Genomic DNA, 14,951 nt, shown 5'->3' on the forward strand with positions numbered 1-14,951 from the left:
CGGAATCTAAATGTTGTTGATTTTAATTCAAAATACATTTTTAATGCTTAAAAAAAGTTACATTTTTATATATAACGCGGTTTTACACCGCGCTATATTTTAACGGCATTTTGGCTGTTAAAGTATAGCGCGATGCAAAACAGTGTTTATATATTTATAACGCATGATTAAACAGCGTTATGCTGACCTAATGTGACGGATATGTATAGTGCATTATATAACCGTGCTATATATATAGCGCAGTTATGTATCGCGCTATAGCTATTTGTGGGCCCACCAATAAGTCTTATGCGGTTAACTGACATAGCAATAATTCAAATGGGTATAGTGCTCTTTAAAAGAGCACTATACATCAAAAAATTCAGATCCCCCGAGCTAGGCATTGTCGCGCCCCTTTTTTCCTCGCGATGTCCGGGTTTCGACATTCGTTGGGAACAACTCATTTCCTTTTGGGAATTGGGTACGGAATTTGAAGAGTCGTCACCTAACGGATTTAAGGTGCGTTAGGGCACCTAAAGCAAGTAACTCATAAAATCGGTTTGCATTACCAGAGACTTGGGTAAGGGCTCGAAATAACCTTGAGGGGAAGGTGTTAGGCACTCCTCGCGGTCCACAACGGTGGATCCCGGCCGAACTCAAATTATGTAAATTAGCCTTATAAACAGATAAAGCAAATTAGACAAATTGGTATTACATTTAAAACAAGGGGTAAAAGGGGTCCTAAGTGTTTTAGCCTACAAGATCACATCTGTACAATACCCGGTAAACATTCCTCAATTAGAGGGGTTATACGTGGCATTAGCGCACATGTCATCATATCCTTTTACTACCCAATTACCCTCCCCTTAGTGGTTATATAAGCGATTTTGATTAAACGAATTCTATGAGTGCATTACTCGTCCCTCCCTTATGGCCCTGGGGGTGTTTAGGACCTCTAATTTAGGCAGTTCTAGACTTTCCTAAGGTACTTAAAGGAGAAAAATCTAGGCGACAATTAAAACAATTAAGACTTTCAAGTAAAGAACAATTAAGGGGGCTCACATTTACCTCCACAAATAAGCAAAACAACAGCACGTCTCAAACAACAAGACTTCAAATATTTCAAAAAAGATCCTAGAGCAGGATATCTAGGGGAACATGACAAGCAGAACATATGTAGCATTGTGCCAAAGCGAGGTAATAGAGACCTAATTAGTTTGCCTACTGATTTTAGGACATGTTGAATCTAGGCAGTTCACAAATAATTAAGCAAAGCACATTTTTATCAATTGCATGATTTTAATTACCTACAGGCTCGCCTAGGCGTGGATATGAGATGTCCTATAACATGATATCTAATTGTTAACCAAAATTCTAATAACCAATTTAAAACTAGCAGTTTGAGTTCATTATGCCCTATAAACATGATGTCTAGGTGCGGAACATACCGGACTTATTTTTTACACATTTATCTCTAAAACATGATATTTGGGCGTTGGGACTGCTTTTCAACTTATTTTCTCATTAACGTAGTAATTACTGATCTTACACGATGTAGGTGTGGTATTAAAGCGAATGTAATAACAGTCCTAAATCATGATTTCTAACGCATATAAAAGAATGAACGTGTTTATTAGGCAGGATTAGCAACTTAGTGACAGAATTTCAAAGTGGTCATGATTATGCAGAAGTTTAGAATTTTTCAGAACAAATGAATGCGCCTATAAACATGTTTTCTAATATGCCAAATGATCCTAAGAGCATGGTTTCTAATGCAAGTAGATAATCCTAAAAACATGATCTCTAATGCAAGCAAATAGTCATAATAAGCCTAAGGACATAATTTCTACCCAGTTTTTCCACAAAAATTATATAAGAATCCCTCCTTTTTTACTAATTTCCCTAATACAAGAATTATTATTACAGACCATATGAATTACAGAAGGAACAAACTATGTTATAGGGAGCCTGAATAGAGGCCCAAAGAATAAACCTGGCAAACCAGGCCTTCAACCAGCCCAAGGTGCGATAGTCTCACAGTGCCCAAGAGAAGGTATCCTGGTGTGTCAAAGTTCCCAAGAGCCTCAGGGACCCCGGGCAATGCTCATATCCAGATCCTTTCAAACATAGAAGTAGCTTTTGTGCAGTGTCGAAGTGTCATCCCCAGTGTACCAGAGTTCGAAAGAATCTCATAGATTCCTAGGCAGTACGCACACTGGAGGGGCAGGATCCTAAATGTCCTAAGAGTAGGAGTGAGAGTGTTTGACAGAGTAGGAATAACTTTAGGAAAACAGACCAAAAGTAAAAAAAATAGTTTAAAAATGGAAACGCTTTAGGAGTGGAAACAATTTAGAGGTGAAAACATACTAGGAATGAAAGCAGTTTAAAGATGAAAACATATTAAGAGTGAAGACAGTTTGGGAATATTCTAAAAAGTTCAGCAAACAACAAGTAGAAGCCAGTCATAGCACTTTATATTGCCCATATCCAATCTTTGTTTGTTAATTAACTCTAGGTGAGGGCAAGTAATTTTACATAGAGGGGGTCAGGGGTTGGAAACACAGGAAATTTAAGCCAAAAATACATAAAATAGGGTGAAAGTGAGAGCATATTGAGCAATAAGGACATGGAACAGACAAGGGTTGATTGACATCCAATACCCAAGTTCTTAGCATTCATTAGAATATAGACTACTCATTTAAAGTCTTAACAAGAAAGTTATACTTAATGATGAAGTAATCACACTGCTTAAGGCAATACATATGGAAACATAAAATGTATGAGTAGTCATTCTAATTCATAGAAGGGACAGGGATTGAACTATACAAAAATGATTATACTAATTGAAGTTAATTAGGCAGAAAGTTAAGAGTCTTAGACGCAGAAGTAAGCATGCAGATTTTAAAGCAAAGACAGGAAAGATTGAAACTTACACATGCTGATTAAGGTGATAAACATAAAAAGGCCAAAGTTAGACATAGCATTAGACATGCTAACTAAAATACAGGAGAAACATGGATTCAACAGCAGTAACAGATGAAAGAGCACATAGGTTCAAGTTTCATGGTATAGTAATCGACATTAGAAATAGAGACATACGTGTTTAAAGGAAGAAAATAGGAGATGAAAGGTATGCAGGATTCAATAGTCTAGCCTTGGCTTTCAGCCGACTAGACAAGCAATGAATACAAGTAGCAGAGATGAGAGTAAAGTGTGTGTGAGTGTATTTGTGAACTATTGTTCGTGTGTTTAAAAGGCAGAATGAGAGTGTATATATATATATATATATATATATATATATATATATATATATATATATATATATATAGTACTTAGGGAGTAAAACAAATAAAGTAAAGAGAATCACAGTTCAATCGATTAGAATCAATCATCCAATTATAGAATCAATTCATATAGAGAAATCCAGAAAAGACCCTTTTAATTAGGGATAGTCAAATAACGGTCAGAACTAGGTTCAATTAAGGTAATAAATCAAAATCATACCATATAGGGCGTTAGTAAGATCCCCAAACTACTAATAACTAATTAGGGTAAGTATAATCAATTAAGGTCACAAATAAGGAAACAAGTAAATCCCAGCACACACTGATTTTAACAGGACAGTCATTCGAATCAGTAAAAAACATCTCAAAGAATATTGATTTTAACAAGAAAGATTTCTCAAGACCCTAATAGAAATTAATCACGCAAAGATCCCAAGGAATACTGATTCTTTATTAGGGAAAATTGTTCAAACCCTAAATAGAATCAATTAATACATTGGGTTGACAGAAAAATAAACAAATAATGGAGAACAAGTGGAAGAAAATCAGTGTAACAGACAGAAACATCAAGAATTTATGTATATACGCGAGAATCAGTCGAGATAGTGAACAACATTTAGTTTAAACACTGAAAAGTTAGAAAAATCTTTGAAGAAAGTCTGGGACGAACCCTAAATTCAGAAAGAGTGAATAAAATCGAAGCAATTAACTAGAACAAAAGATTTTCAAAGGAAAATACCCAATAGTACTTGAATTCTTTCAGATCTACAAAGATCTGAACGGATTCGAATGGTAGTGAAACTAGGGTAAATAGTAGAGATAAAGAAACTCGGTCTAAAACCCATAGATTCAAACTAAAATAGGAGGAGATCCATACTCACAAACGAAAATGGCTCTAGACATGCCCGTAAACCAGTTTCGGACAAAAACTCAAGTTGAATCCATGTAATCGAACAACCAAGAGGTGTAGAAGGCCGGTAAGGGTCGGAGAGCACATAGAAACTCCATAGACGGGAGTTTTTTGGCCGGACGACAATTAGGGTTAGGGTGTGATTAAGAGAGAAGCGGAGGGGTTAGGGAACGAAGGCGACGGAATCAGAGAGAATGAGGGAGTTAGGGATTTGGTTAGGCTTAATTATGGTAAGGGTTAATGTGGCCCGTTGATCTTAAAGATCAACGGCCACAATTGAAGAGGGGTTATTGGGTCGGATAGGCAGATTTGGGTCTAGGGATGAATTGGGTTAAGTTTTAAAGGGGTTTGGGCTGGTTTAGGTCTTGAAATTAAAGGAATTAAAAGGGTTATTTGTTAAATACCCAATTAATTAATAAAATAATTTGTAAAAATAATTAACAGATTATAAAAAAAAATGATTTTTGTGCATGAAAAAAATATTTTAAAACAATCACTCAACATTTTAAAAATACAAAAAGCTATTTTCTGGTAAAATAATATAATAATGCATGTATAGGCTATAACTGCAAAGTCATTGTAATTATAACCCCTAAAATGCAAATGTGGCTATTTGTAAAATAATTAAAGCTTAGTATAAATATAAATAGTAGAATTAGGTCATAAAAATGGTTATAAAGCCATTTGTAATGAAATTAGTAATTATTTATATAATAAAATACTGGGATAAACTAATTAAAATCCTTAAAAGATTCAGAAATTATAGAAAAAATATTAATTGATGCTAATGCATTGATTTGAAGGTACAAATGCATTTTAAAAATATTATAGAAAATATTGGGTACCAACAGGTATTGCCTTATTTAAAGGCGTTAGAAAAATTTCCTAGGATTCCAAATGCTTTCAAAGAAAATCACAGCAAAGTCACTTTCTTGTTTAATTCAACAACAACAACCCTGTATAATTCCACAAGTGGGGTCTGGGGAGGGTAATATGTATGCAGACCTTTCCCCTACCCCGAGGGGCAGAGAGGCTGTTTTCAGGAGACCATCGGCTCAAGAAAGCGACAAGAGACGATATATTAGTACTATCAATAGACTCATAATAAAATAACATAAAATAACATAACATAATATAAAATAAAAATAACAGCAATATAAGAAATATAGGAAATACAAAAAAGATGGAAGATATAATAATATCCAGCAGATAAAGCCCTGCATCAGTAGCTGACCAGTAGCATCCTAAGACTAACTCCTAACTGGCTAGTCTCACTCTAGTGTGCTGTAGAAATACTCACAACTTCCTCTAGCCTACAACCTTAATGCTCGACCTCCACACTTCCCTGTCAAGGGCCTTGTCCTCAGTAATCCTAAGTCGCGCCATGTCCTGCCTGATCACCTCTCCCCAATACTTCTTAGGTCTCCCTCTACCTCTCCTCGTGCCTACCATAGCCAGTCGTTCACACCTCCTCACCGGTGCCTCAGTGCTCCTCCTCTGAATGTGCCCGAACCATCTGAGTCTTGCTTCCCGCATCTTGTCCTCCATGGGAGCCACGCCCACCTTCTCTTGAATATCTTCATTCCTAATCTTATCCATTCTTGTATGCCCGCACATCCACCTCAATATCCTCATCTCTGCTACTTTCCTCTTCTGGATGTGTGAGTTCTTAACTGGCCAACACTCGATCTCATACAACATGGCAGGCCTAACCACTGCTCTATAAAACTTACCTTTTAGTAACGTTGGCACTTTCTTGTCACATAGGACTCCCGACGCTAACCTCCACTTCATCCACCCCACCCCTATACGGTGTGTGACATCCTCGTCGATCTCCCTGATCCCCTGAATAACTGACCCAAGGTACTTGAAACTACTCCTCTTAGGAATGACTTGGGAGTCAAGCCTCACTTCTACTCCCGCTTTCGTCGGCTCAGCCCCAAATTTGCACTCGAGGTATTCCGTCTTCGTCCTGCTCAACCTGAAGCCTTTAGACTCAAAGGCCTGTCTCCAAACCTCTTGCCTCTCGTTGACGTCGTCTCGTGTCTCATCAATTAGAAATATGTCATCAACAAACAGCATGCACCATGGCACATCTCCTTGAATATGATGAGTTAGTGCATCCATCACAGGGCAAATAGGAAAGGGCTGAACGCAGACCCTTGGTGTAACCCCATAACAATCGAAAAATGTTCGGAGTCGCCTCCTACTGTCCTAACCCGAGTCTTAGATCCATCATACATATCTTTAATCACCCTAATGTAGGCCGCCGGGACCCCTTTAACCTCTAAGCAGCTCCATAAGACCTCCCTAGGAACCCTATCATACGTTTTCTCTAAATCAATAAATACCATGTGGAGATCCTTCTTCTTATCCCTGTATTGTTCCACCATCCTCCTAATAAGGTGGATAGCTTCTGTGGTAGATCGCCCCGGCATGAACCCGAACTGGTTGTCTGAAATAGACACGTGTTTCGCACTCTCATTTCTACCATTCTCTCCCACACTTTCATGGTATGACTCAGTAATTTGAAACCCCTATAGTTGTTACACCTCTGGATATCGTCTTTGTTTTTATACAACGGAACCATTGTTACAGACTTTCTTGTTTAATTCAATTGCTTTAAAATTTCCTTCGTGCTTCTCCTTCTCCTTTGTTTGTTTCCTTATCTTTCTTATTCTCGGCCCCCTCAAACTAACGACAATGTATCCGACAGACCCTTTCATATGAGGAGGTTAAAGAAAAATGTTTCGTAGGACTTCAAATGAAAATAACACGAACCTCTCTTTCTTGTTTTATTCACATTGTTCTAAGTATTTTCCCTCGTTCTTCTCCTTGTTTGTTTTCTTATACTTCTTAATTTTATCATATTAGTTAAAATTGTGGGACAGACACTTTCCTCCCCACTTTATTTATTAAAAAAAACATTGTTCACTTTATATTTAGCATTCTCTTTCTTGGCCTTTCTCTTTTTCCCTTTACTTTTCTTTTTTCTTTGTGAACCATTTCTCGGCAGGGGCGAATTCTAACCTTCGATAAGGAGTATGGATTTATATTTAAAACTCTACTTATTAGATTTGAACCATAATTTTATAAGTAAAATTCTAAATTCACCTTAGCCTCGACACACATGAAGTGTAGAACTAAGTCAACATATTAAGGAAAGACTTCACCATACCCTTTGAAAGACAAAGAAGGAACAACGAAGCATGCACCCAAAATCAAAAATAAATAAAAACAAAGAAGCGTCTTCTACTCTTGAGTCTTGAGAATGTACAAATTCCCTTGTTTTTTTAAAGAAATCCTAATGGTGGTGGACTTGCAAAAGACGACTTCAGTAGGTCGATGCTTTACAGCTAAGACATAGACAAAAGTACAAAAAGCGACACGCCCTATAAAGGCCCAAAAAGTCAGAAAGGCCTCTCACTAATCTTCTCGGCCCACCATCAAAAACATATTACGGACCGAACGAGGTTTCCTATCAATTACCCAAGCCCAATCGTCCTAAAGCACAGGCACTTTGGTAAATTCAAAAAGGATTTAAGTTATATTTATTTCCATCCTAACTTAATTTATGTGATGTTATTTGATCCGGTAAAGAAAATATTTTAAATTTTGTGGTATAAAATAGATCATAGATATTTGTGAGCGTAAATTATTTTATTAGGGTAAAATATGCCGGAATATATTATTCCTGTCATCCCAATTTATGTTTAGTGGTTGACTCGGCACGAAGTAATTTTTTTTTTTAAAAACCTATAGTCTAACATAATTCATAAAATGGGTATTTTTAAGTAAAATTGTTAAATATTAAATATCAAAATATGACATTCTTGGTGGAACTAAGTGAAAAAAAGGGATGTCACATGCATTGGTACGGATGAAGTAATATATTATTTTCTTGGACATATTTAAAAGGAAAAGCTATCGTATATAAAAAGTGTAATTGACAACGTAATTTTTTTTTTACTGTCGATGCAAATTATTAATTACTATTTTAATCAAATTATCAATGTTTATAATAGATAAGAGTACTTATTTGTAATTACTTTGACTAAATGGATTGTGTAAATACCTTTTGTACTATGAATCACAAGACTTAAAACTCATTTCAGAATTCATTTGTAGTTAACTACATTAATTGTGTAAATACTTTTTGGGATAGATCACAATATTAGAACCCGTTTGGCCATAAATTTATCAAAATTTATTTGGTTTTTTTAGGCAAATACATTTTGTTCATAAATTTTATCCATATTTTAGCAAATTCCCAAAACCCAAATCCCAAAATCAGCTGAAGAGCTGGCTTTGGCCCAAAATATTACTATTATATTTTTTAAAAAATTGCTCCAAACTTTTGTATTTTATAAAAGAGCCCACCATTTATTATTTTGTAACAATATTGCTTCGTCTTCTCGATCATCTGAGAGTGTATTATGTAATTCATTATAAAAATGATAATTGTATACCAAATTTATTTATGCTCAAGACTATGGTTTGCGATCATACAATGAATGTTATTAATGGAGGTATTGTTGGGTATATGTAATAGTTTTTAGAATTTGTGGGTATAAGTCATGTTTCATATTTTTTCAAAAAAAAAGAAAAGAAATATGTTTTGAAAATTGATGGTCCAAACATATTTTCATCTTCAACCCAAATTTCACCCAAATCAGATTTTTCAAAACAAATTTAGGAATCTATAACCAAACGCTAGCTTAAACTCATTTCATTATAGTTCCTGTGGCAAAATACAACCCATCGACCTTGTACCCAAATCCCTCTTATACACTTGTTCACTACGGGGATAATATTACACACTCAAACATTTTAAAGGTGCGTCAATAACACACCACTTTAACTACGTGACACCTGCATGTTCCTCACATAACACAGGCGCGTAATGTTAAGAATTTCATGTTAGAAGGTTTATAAAGAATCCACGTGTCTAATTTTTAAGTTTTTTTCCTTTTTACGTCAATTAACAAATTTAAAAAAATAAAAAATAACCCCTCCCGCTCTTGTCTTCTTCCCCGCCCCAACCCCCCACCCCGCGTCTTCTTCCTAGTTCCCCACCCCCCAGGTTTCGTCTCCCCTCCCCCTATTTCGTTTTCTTTCCCGATTCAACCTTCTCCTATTCCATTTTCTTTTGGTTGCTCAAGATTCGAAATTTCTCCGAAAATTTCTTGGTGGTAGTTATGTCACTGAGAAGGGCAGAATTGCAGAAGAAATTAAGTTTTCAATTTCTTGTTTTGAAATTTTGTTAACAAAGTGGTCTTTTTGGTTCTTTCAATTGTGCCAAATAAAGAACTGAAGTTTTTCCTTTTCGTTATTTTCTTCATGCTCACCATTATTGAGTTTTGTGAAAAAGAAGAGATAATACCAAAATGAAGGGTTAGTCGGAGATGGAGTTTCAGGTGAAATTCCGGCCAGTGAAGTTTTTTTGGATATGTTATTTGTGTGTATCTATTTAGGTGTTACGACTAGTATTTTTGTGGTAACTATGGCAGAATATTTTTTTTTACAAAAAAGAAGGGTTTGCAATGGTGGAGAAGGTGTGCACCAATTGTTGAATTTTTTATTTGAGTGAGTTGGATCTTTAAAAGGATTGGGTGATTAAAAGAGTCCTTTTAATTTAGAGACGCGTGTGTGATACATAGCATAGACTACTACTTGGACTGGTCAAAAGTGGTATGTTATTGACACACTTTTGAAAGATTAAGTGTGTAATATTATTCCCGTGGTGAACAAGTGTGTAAGAGAGATTTAAGTACAAGGTCGATAAATAAACTATGTATTTTGCCTAGTTACTGTATTACCCCTATGATTTTTTTCCGCCATGCATAAAGTATCATCATAACATAGCATGCATGTATGCTTACGACATCATAACATCTCTCATATTCCCATGACAGCTCACTGTACCACACGGTCCACTCTCCACTTCTCTCGCACACACACAACTATCCTTCTTCCACTCTTTCCCCCCATTATAAATTCACTCCGCCCTTCAGTTTCCATTCTGTTTCCATATTTCATTCTCTAGAAAGTTCTGAAAGATCATAATGGGCGAGGTAAGAATTGCAATAACAGTTTCAATTTGCATTTTTGTTAATTATTCTCTTTTTTTATTGTTTTTCTTCAGTGTGTGATTGTTTTTGTATATATTTCGGTTTTAATTTGTAGAAGAAGAGTAAGAAGAATGAAGGTGGAGAGAAAAACAGCGGCGAACTGCAGAAGGAAGGAGGAGGAGGAGCGAAGAACGACGGGAACTTAACTGTGGTTCTGAAATCAGATTTTCATTGTGAAGGCTGTGTCTCCAAAGTTGTTAAAGCCATTCGCAGTTTCGAAGGTATATATATCCATAATGGCGTACTCCGTTAGATTATTAAAAAAAATTACACATCTTTTTTATATTTGTGTTTGTCATTGTTATTCTTCTTTATTGTAGTGCCCTGTTTCTCTGCTTTTGTGTGTGACTTTAATTTTACACAAATTGACAGTTTGTATAATTGTTTTAACTTGTGCACCGTGTTTTTAATTGAAAAGGTGTGGAGAAAGTTACGTGCGATGCCGATTCAAAAAAGTTGACGGTAGTCGGAAAAGTTGATCCGGTGATGCTGAGAGAAAAAGTGGAGCAGAAAACACACAAGCATGTTGAACTGGTTTCGCCGGTACCAAAGAAGGGCGGCAAGGAAAAAGATGGCGGCGGTGGCGGCGGCGGAGCCGAAGAAAAGAAGAAGCAGAACAAGGAAAACAAGGATCCAAAGGAAAACAAAGGAGGGGGAGAAGACAATAAGAAAAGCAAAGAGAAAGAGGTACTGTAAAATTACTGACTCCACTGTTATTTTTATGCGCCACTATAATCATGAGCCCAAATTTCACATGCGTATGTTAGCGGTTTCTTTTTGTATTGGCGCATTTGTTGCAGTCAGTTTGTTTCTTCGCCATTTTATTTCATTCAAAAAAATAAAAAAATAAATAATATAATAATAATATATGATATAATATAATATAATAATAAAAGAATCAGTATTTCAATTTTCAAATAATTACGTGCCTCTCACGTACTATATCAGTTACGGCACTCCTAGCGCATGATTAGTCAAACTGACTAGTAGTGATAATTAGAAATTATTCATGGAATATTCTGAGATTTGTTATTATTATTCATTAAGCATTTTTTATTAGGATTTACGTTGCGATTTGTTCTACAGCCTCCGATTAGCACGGCTGTGCTTAAGGTGCATCTCCATTGTCAAGGATGTATTCAGAAGATCTACAAAATTGTCACTAAATCCAAAGGTTAGATTTGAACTATGCACAATAATGACTTTATATTTGGCTTATTGAATTTTTGGGGATATATTTGTGAATGGTATAACGGAAAATTGATGCATGTTTGGTGATTGCAGGGTACAAGGAGATGAAAATAGACAAACAGAAGGATTTGGTGACTGTGACAGGGTCAATGGACGTGAAGGATTTGGCCGAGACGCTGAAGAAGCACCTGAAAAAGGAAGTTGAAATTGTTCCGGCAAAGAAGGAAGGTGGAGAGAAGAAAGAGAAAGGCGGTGACAATGGTGGTGGTGGTGGTGGTGGTGAAAAAGGAAAAGGCGCAGGCAAAGGAAAGGGGAAGGGTAAGGAAGGAGGCGGCATTGGTGGCGGAGAGATGATAATTGGTAATGTAGGTAATGGGATGCAAATGATGCAGCAAATGCAGCAACCGGTCCAATTTGGGTATCCATACCCGTATATGTACGGGCCGGTTTATCCAGCTGACCAGTTTCAAAATCCATACCCTGTATCAGTTCATGCCCCTCAACTCTTTAGTGATGAGAATCCAAATGCTTGTAGTGTTATGTGATGAAAATGGAAAGTAATCGAAACTCTTTTTGGCTAGAAGGTATGATAGTATTAGAGAAATCAAAGCTGAAACCTGTAGATACAGTGAGAGGGCTGGTGATAATTACCAATTATATGTATGTAATTAGGGTTCTAAAGTGGGCAAGTTTTAATTTAAAAGATTGTGTAATGGTAGTTTGCTGTTCAGATGGTCGTCTTCCACTGATAGTTAGCTTAGTTCTGAACAGTAGAATTTCTTTTGTTCCGATTTTTTGTATGTTAATTTAGTGAATGATTATTAGGGTAAGTTGAAGCCATTTATCTTGCATTTGTTATTGGTGCATGTATTTCTTTATGTGCGGTACCCGGTACCAAATTACTTTATGTTAGGATAAGCAATGTCTGCTAGTAGTGGAGTATGTTTCCTTTCTTTGGTAGAAAGGCAAAGCGATCAAAACTAGTACTACTATTAAACGTCTCTATAATAGCCTCGTTTGTTTTAAATATTTTTGAATGTTATAGCAAAATATTGTTATAGAGAACATCTATTATAACATAACTTAAAAATTGGTTTTGAAAAAGTTTGGCTTTTATAGTGAGATATTGTTATATAGGGATGCTGTTACAGAGAGATCCGACTGTATTTCCTTTGCCCTTGAATTTCAAGAGTCAATTTTTTTAAATTTGATCACGAATTTGAAACAAAATTTATACGGGTGTGAAGTTTGAATTTCAAGAGTCAAATTTCTTAATTTTGATAGTGAATTTAAAACAAAATTTAACATTTGAAATCTCAAATTTCGAGAGTTAAATTTTGATTGCAAATTTGAAACAACATTTATACATTTAAGTACTACGTAAAAAGAACTATAAATAACAATATTTAACAAATCAACATATCTAAAAGGCATATAAAAAATTAAAGTAAAAAAAAATGTTTGACTTTCAAAATATTAACTCTGCCATATAAATTGGGGCGGGAAAGTACTATACTTTAAAGAAAATAATGCAAGTTAAAAAGTATGGCACTCATGGTTTACCCAGAATATTCCAGTATGCTTGGGCATGGAATAAATTATTACCAAATGTAGGGTTAATGAAATCTTAGGATGTGATTCCATTATTCCTCACAAGTAAAATGACAAAAATTTAAGTAGAGGTTCTATTTTTGTTAAAAAGGAACTTTATTTATCAATCTTAATATTCAAGTACTGAGTTCCAATTACTTGTATGACCTCCAGGTACTCTTCTTATATTTGAGTTTAAGTTTTACGTTTTAAAATATTTACGAAATAAGATTACTTTAAAAGTAAAAAAAAATTCCACATGTAACTTTAAATTTCTGTTGTCATTCATTCCTTTTTTATTTGTGGTAAAATGTAATTACTGCTCACAATGAAAAGGACAAAGGTCTATTGACAGCTGCCGCATTATTTTGGAGTGTACTAACATAAATGCCTATTTAAGGGGGTTCTTTAATTGAGAATCAAACCAAATTAAGTAATTAAAAAATCATGCCGCATTAATTAAAAGTATATAATAATATAAATGCCTGCCGAATTAAGGGAATTCTTGAATTGAGAAGCAAACCAAATTAAGTTTAATTAAGAAAATGAAGCATGGGGTTTTGCCCCAAACTCTACGGCACAAAAGAAAGTGTAATAAAGAATAAGTGGCCAAGTAGACAGAGACAAGGACTTGAACCCAGGCCTAAAACGTCCATAGGAAAAAATTGAAGGCAATTGACACTCTGTAAGCTGCAGTTTTCTAGGCTCTACTCACTGCCCACTTTTCTTGTACTTTCTACCTTTTGCTTGTGCCTACCCAAGGGGTACCACCTCTTCTTTTTTTAAACAACTCATCGCCGTACTACAGACTTTACTCAAGGAACTTGCTCTCATTGTATTAAATTGAAATTCAAATTTAATGCATTTATTACTCTTTTGCATCTGTCCTGCATATGAGTAGGAAGATCGGGATCTTTACAACGAGCGCTATAAGTGTTTGACTACAAATTATTAAATTTTTTGTTAAATCAATTAATGATGAAGTAAAAGGTGAATCTTAGTCAAATTTAATAAACTCTAAATCAAATATTGTAGGATATTTGCAAGATGAATAGAGTTCGGGAATATTATATAACAGATCTAATACTCAATGATTGTTAATGAATATGGTAATATAAACATGCAATAAATACAGATAATGACAATAAATATAATAAGAAAGGATCTACCACCTAATTATTGTATGTTGAGATGTTCCTTTCTCCCGTCAACGACGTGGAAGGATGAGAAGTGAAGATGAATATGCAATCTTTGGATCTTGTGAATAAAGATTGAACAACGTGTGTTTTAATAGGATAATCAGTGAACAAGACAACTTTTGTATATTCTTTCTTAGTCAACCTTTACAATGTGTTCTTATCAAAAAGTGAAATCTCCCTTTTGTTCTTTATCTCTTCTTATTTATAAGGGATATTTCCAAGAAACCCTAAAAAGTACAAAACAAGGAATATCCAAATAATACCTTTACAATCTGTACTTTTGGCATGGTTCGTACTTCTTGACGTAATTGGCGGCTTCCTTCTTCATTGTGAGCCAATAATAACCTGCTCGATTGAGGCATCTGACAAGGGCCCGGTTGCCGGTATGGGCACAACAATGGCCTTCGTGTACTTCCTCGAGCACGCATCTTGTTTTGATTCGGCCCTAGGCATTTCGCCAAGGGGCCTCCAAACGTTCTTTTGTATAGGTCATGATTTATGATGTTGTACCTTGCCACCTACATTCGAAGCTTTTTGGCTTCCTTTTTGTCTGCTAGGAGTACTCCTTCCTGCAAATATGTTATAATACGCTTGCGCCAGTCCCAAGTCAAATTTACAGAGTGTACCTCGAGTTGGTCTATTGATGAGTGGAGGAGGGTGACCACGT

General features: G+C 35.5%; 1 protein-coding gene across 1 annotated transcript; it reads left to right on the forward strand.

Annotated features, from left to right (window-relative positions):
* The first annotated feature begins 10,047 nt into the window (after positions 1–10,047).
* LOC104221552 (heavy metal-associated isoprenylated plant protein 3) lies at positions 10,048–12,335 on the forward strand. The gene is made up of 5 exons (XM_009772615.2): positions 10,048–10,247; positions 10,360–10,525; positions 10,723–10,991; positions 11,391–11,478; positions 11,589–12,335. The coding sequence occupies exons 1-5, from the start codon at positions 10,239–10,241 to the stop codon at positions 12,038–12,040; spliced, it is 984 nt and encodes a 327-aa protein (XP_009770917.1). The 5' UTR covers positions 10,048–10,238; the 3' UTR covers positions 12,041–12,335.
* The last annotated feature ends 2,616 nt before the right edge of the window (positions 12,336–14,951 follow it).

The sequence above is a fragment of the Nicotiana sylvestris genome, chromosome 11 (assembly GCF_000393655.2).
Source record: "Nicotiana sylvestris chromosome 11, ASM39365v2, whole genome shotgun sequence".
Taxonomy (NCBI): Eukaryota; Viridiplantae; Streptophyta; class Magnoliopsida; order Solanales; family Solanaceae; genus Nicotiana; species Nicotiana sylvestris.

Coding starts and splice junctions, on each gene's coding strand:
- LOC104221552 (XM_009772615.2), top strand. Junction 10,526..10,722: donor AGCCATTCGCAGTTTCGAAG/GTATATATATCC, acceptor TTAATTGAAAAG/GTGTGGAGAAAGTTACGTGC. Junction 11,479..11,588: donor AATTGTCACTAAATCCAAAG/GTTAGATTTGAA, acceptor TGGTGATTGCAG/GGTACAAGGAGATGAAAATA.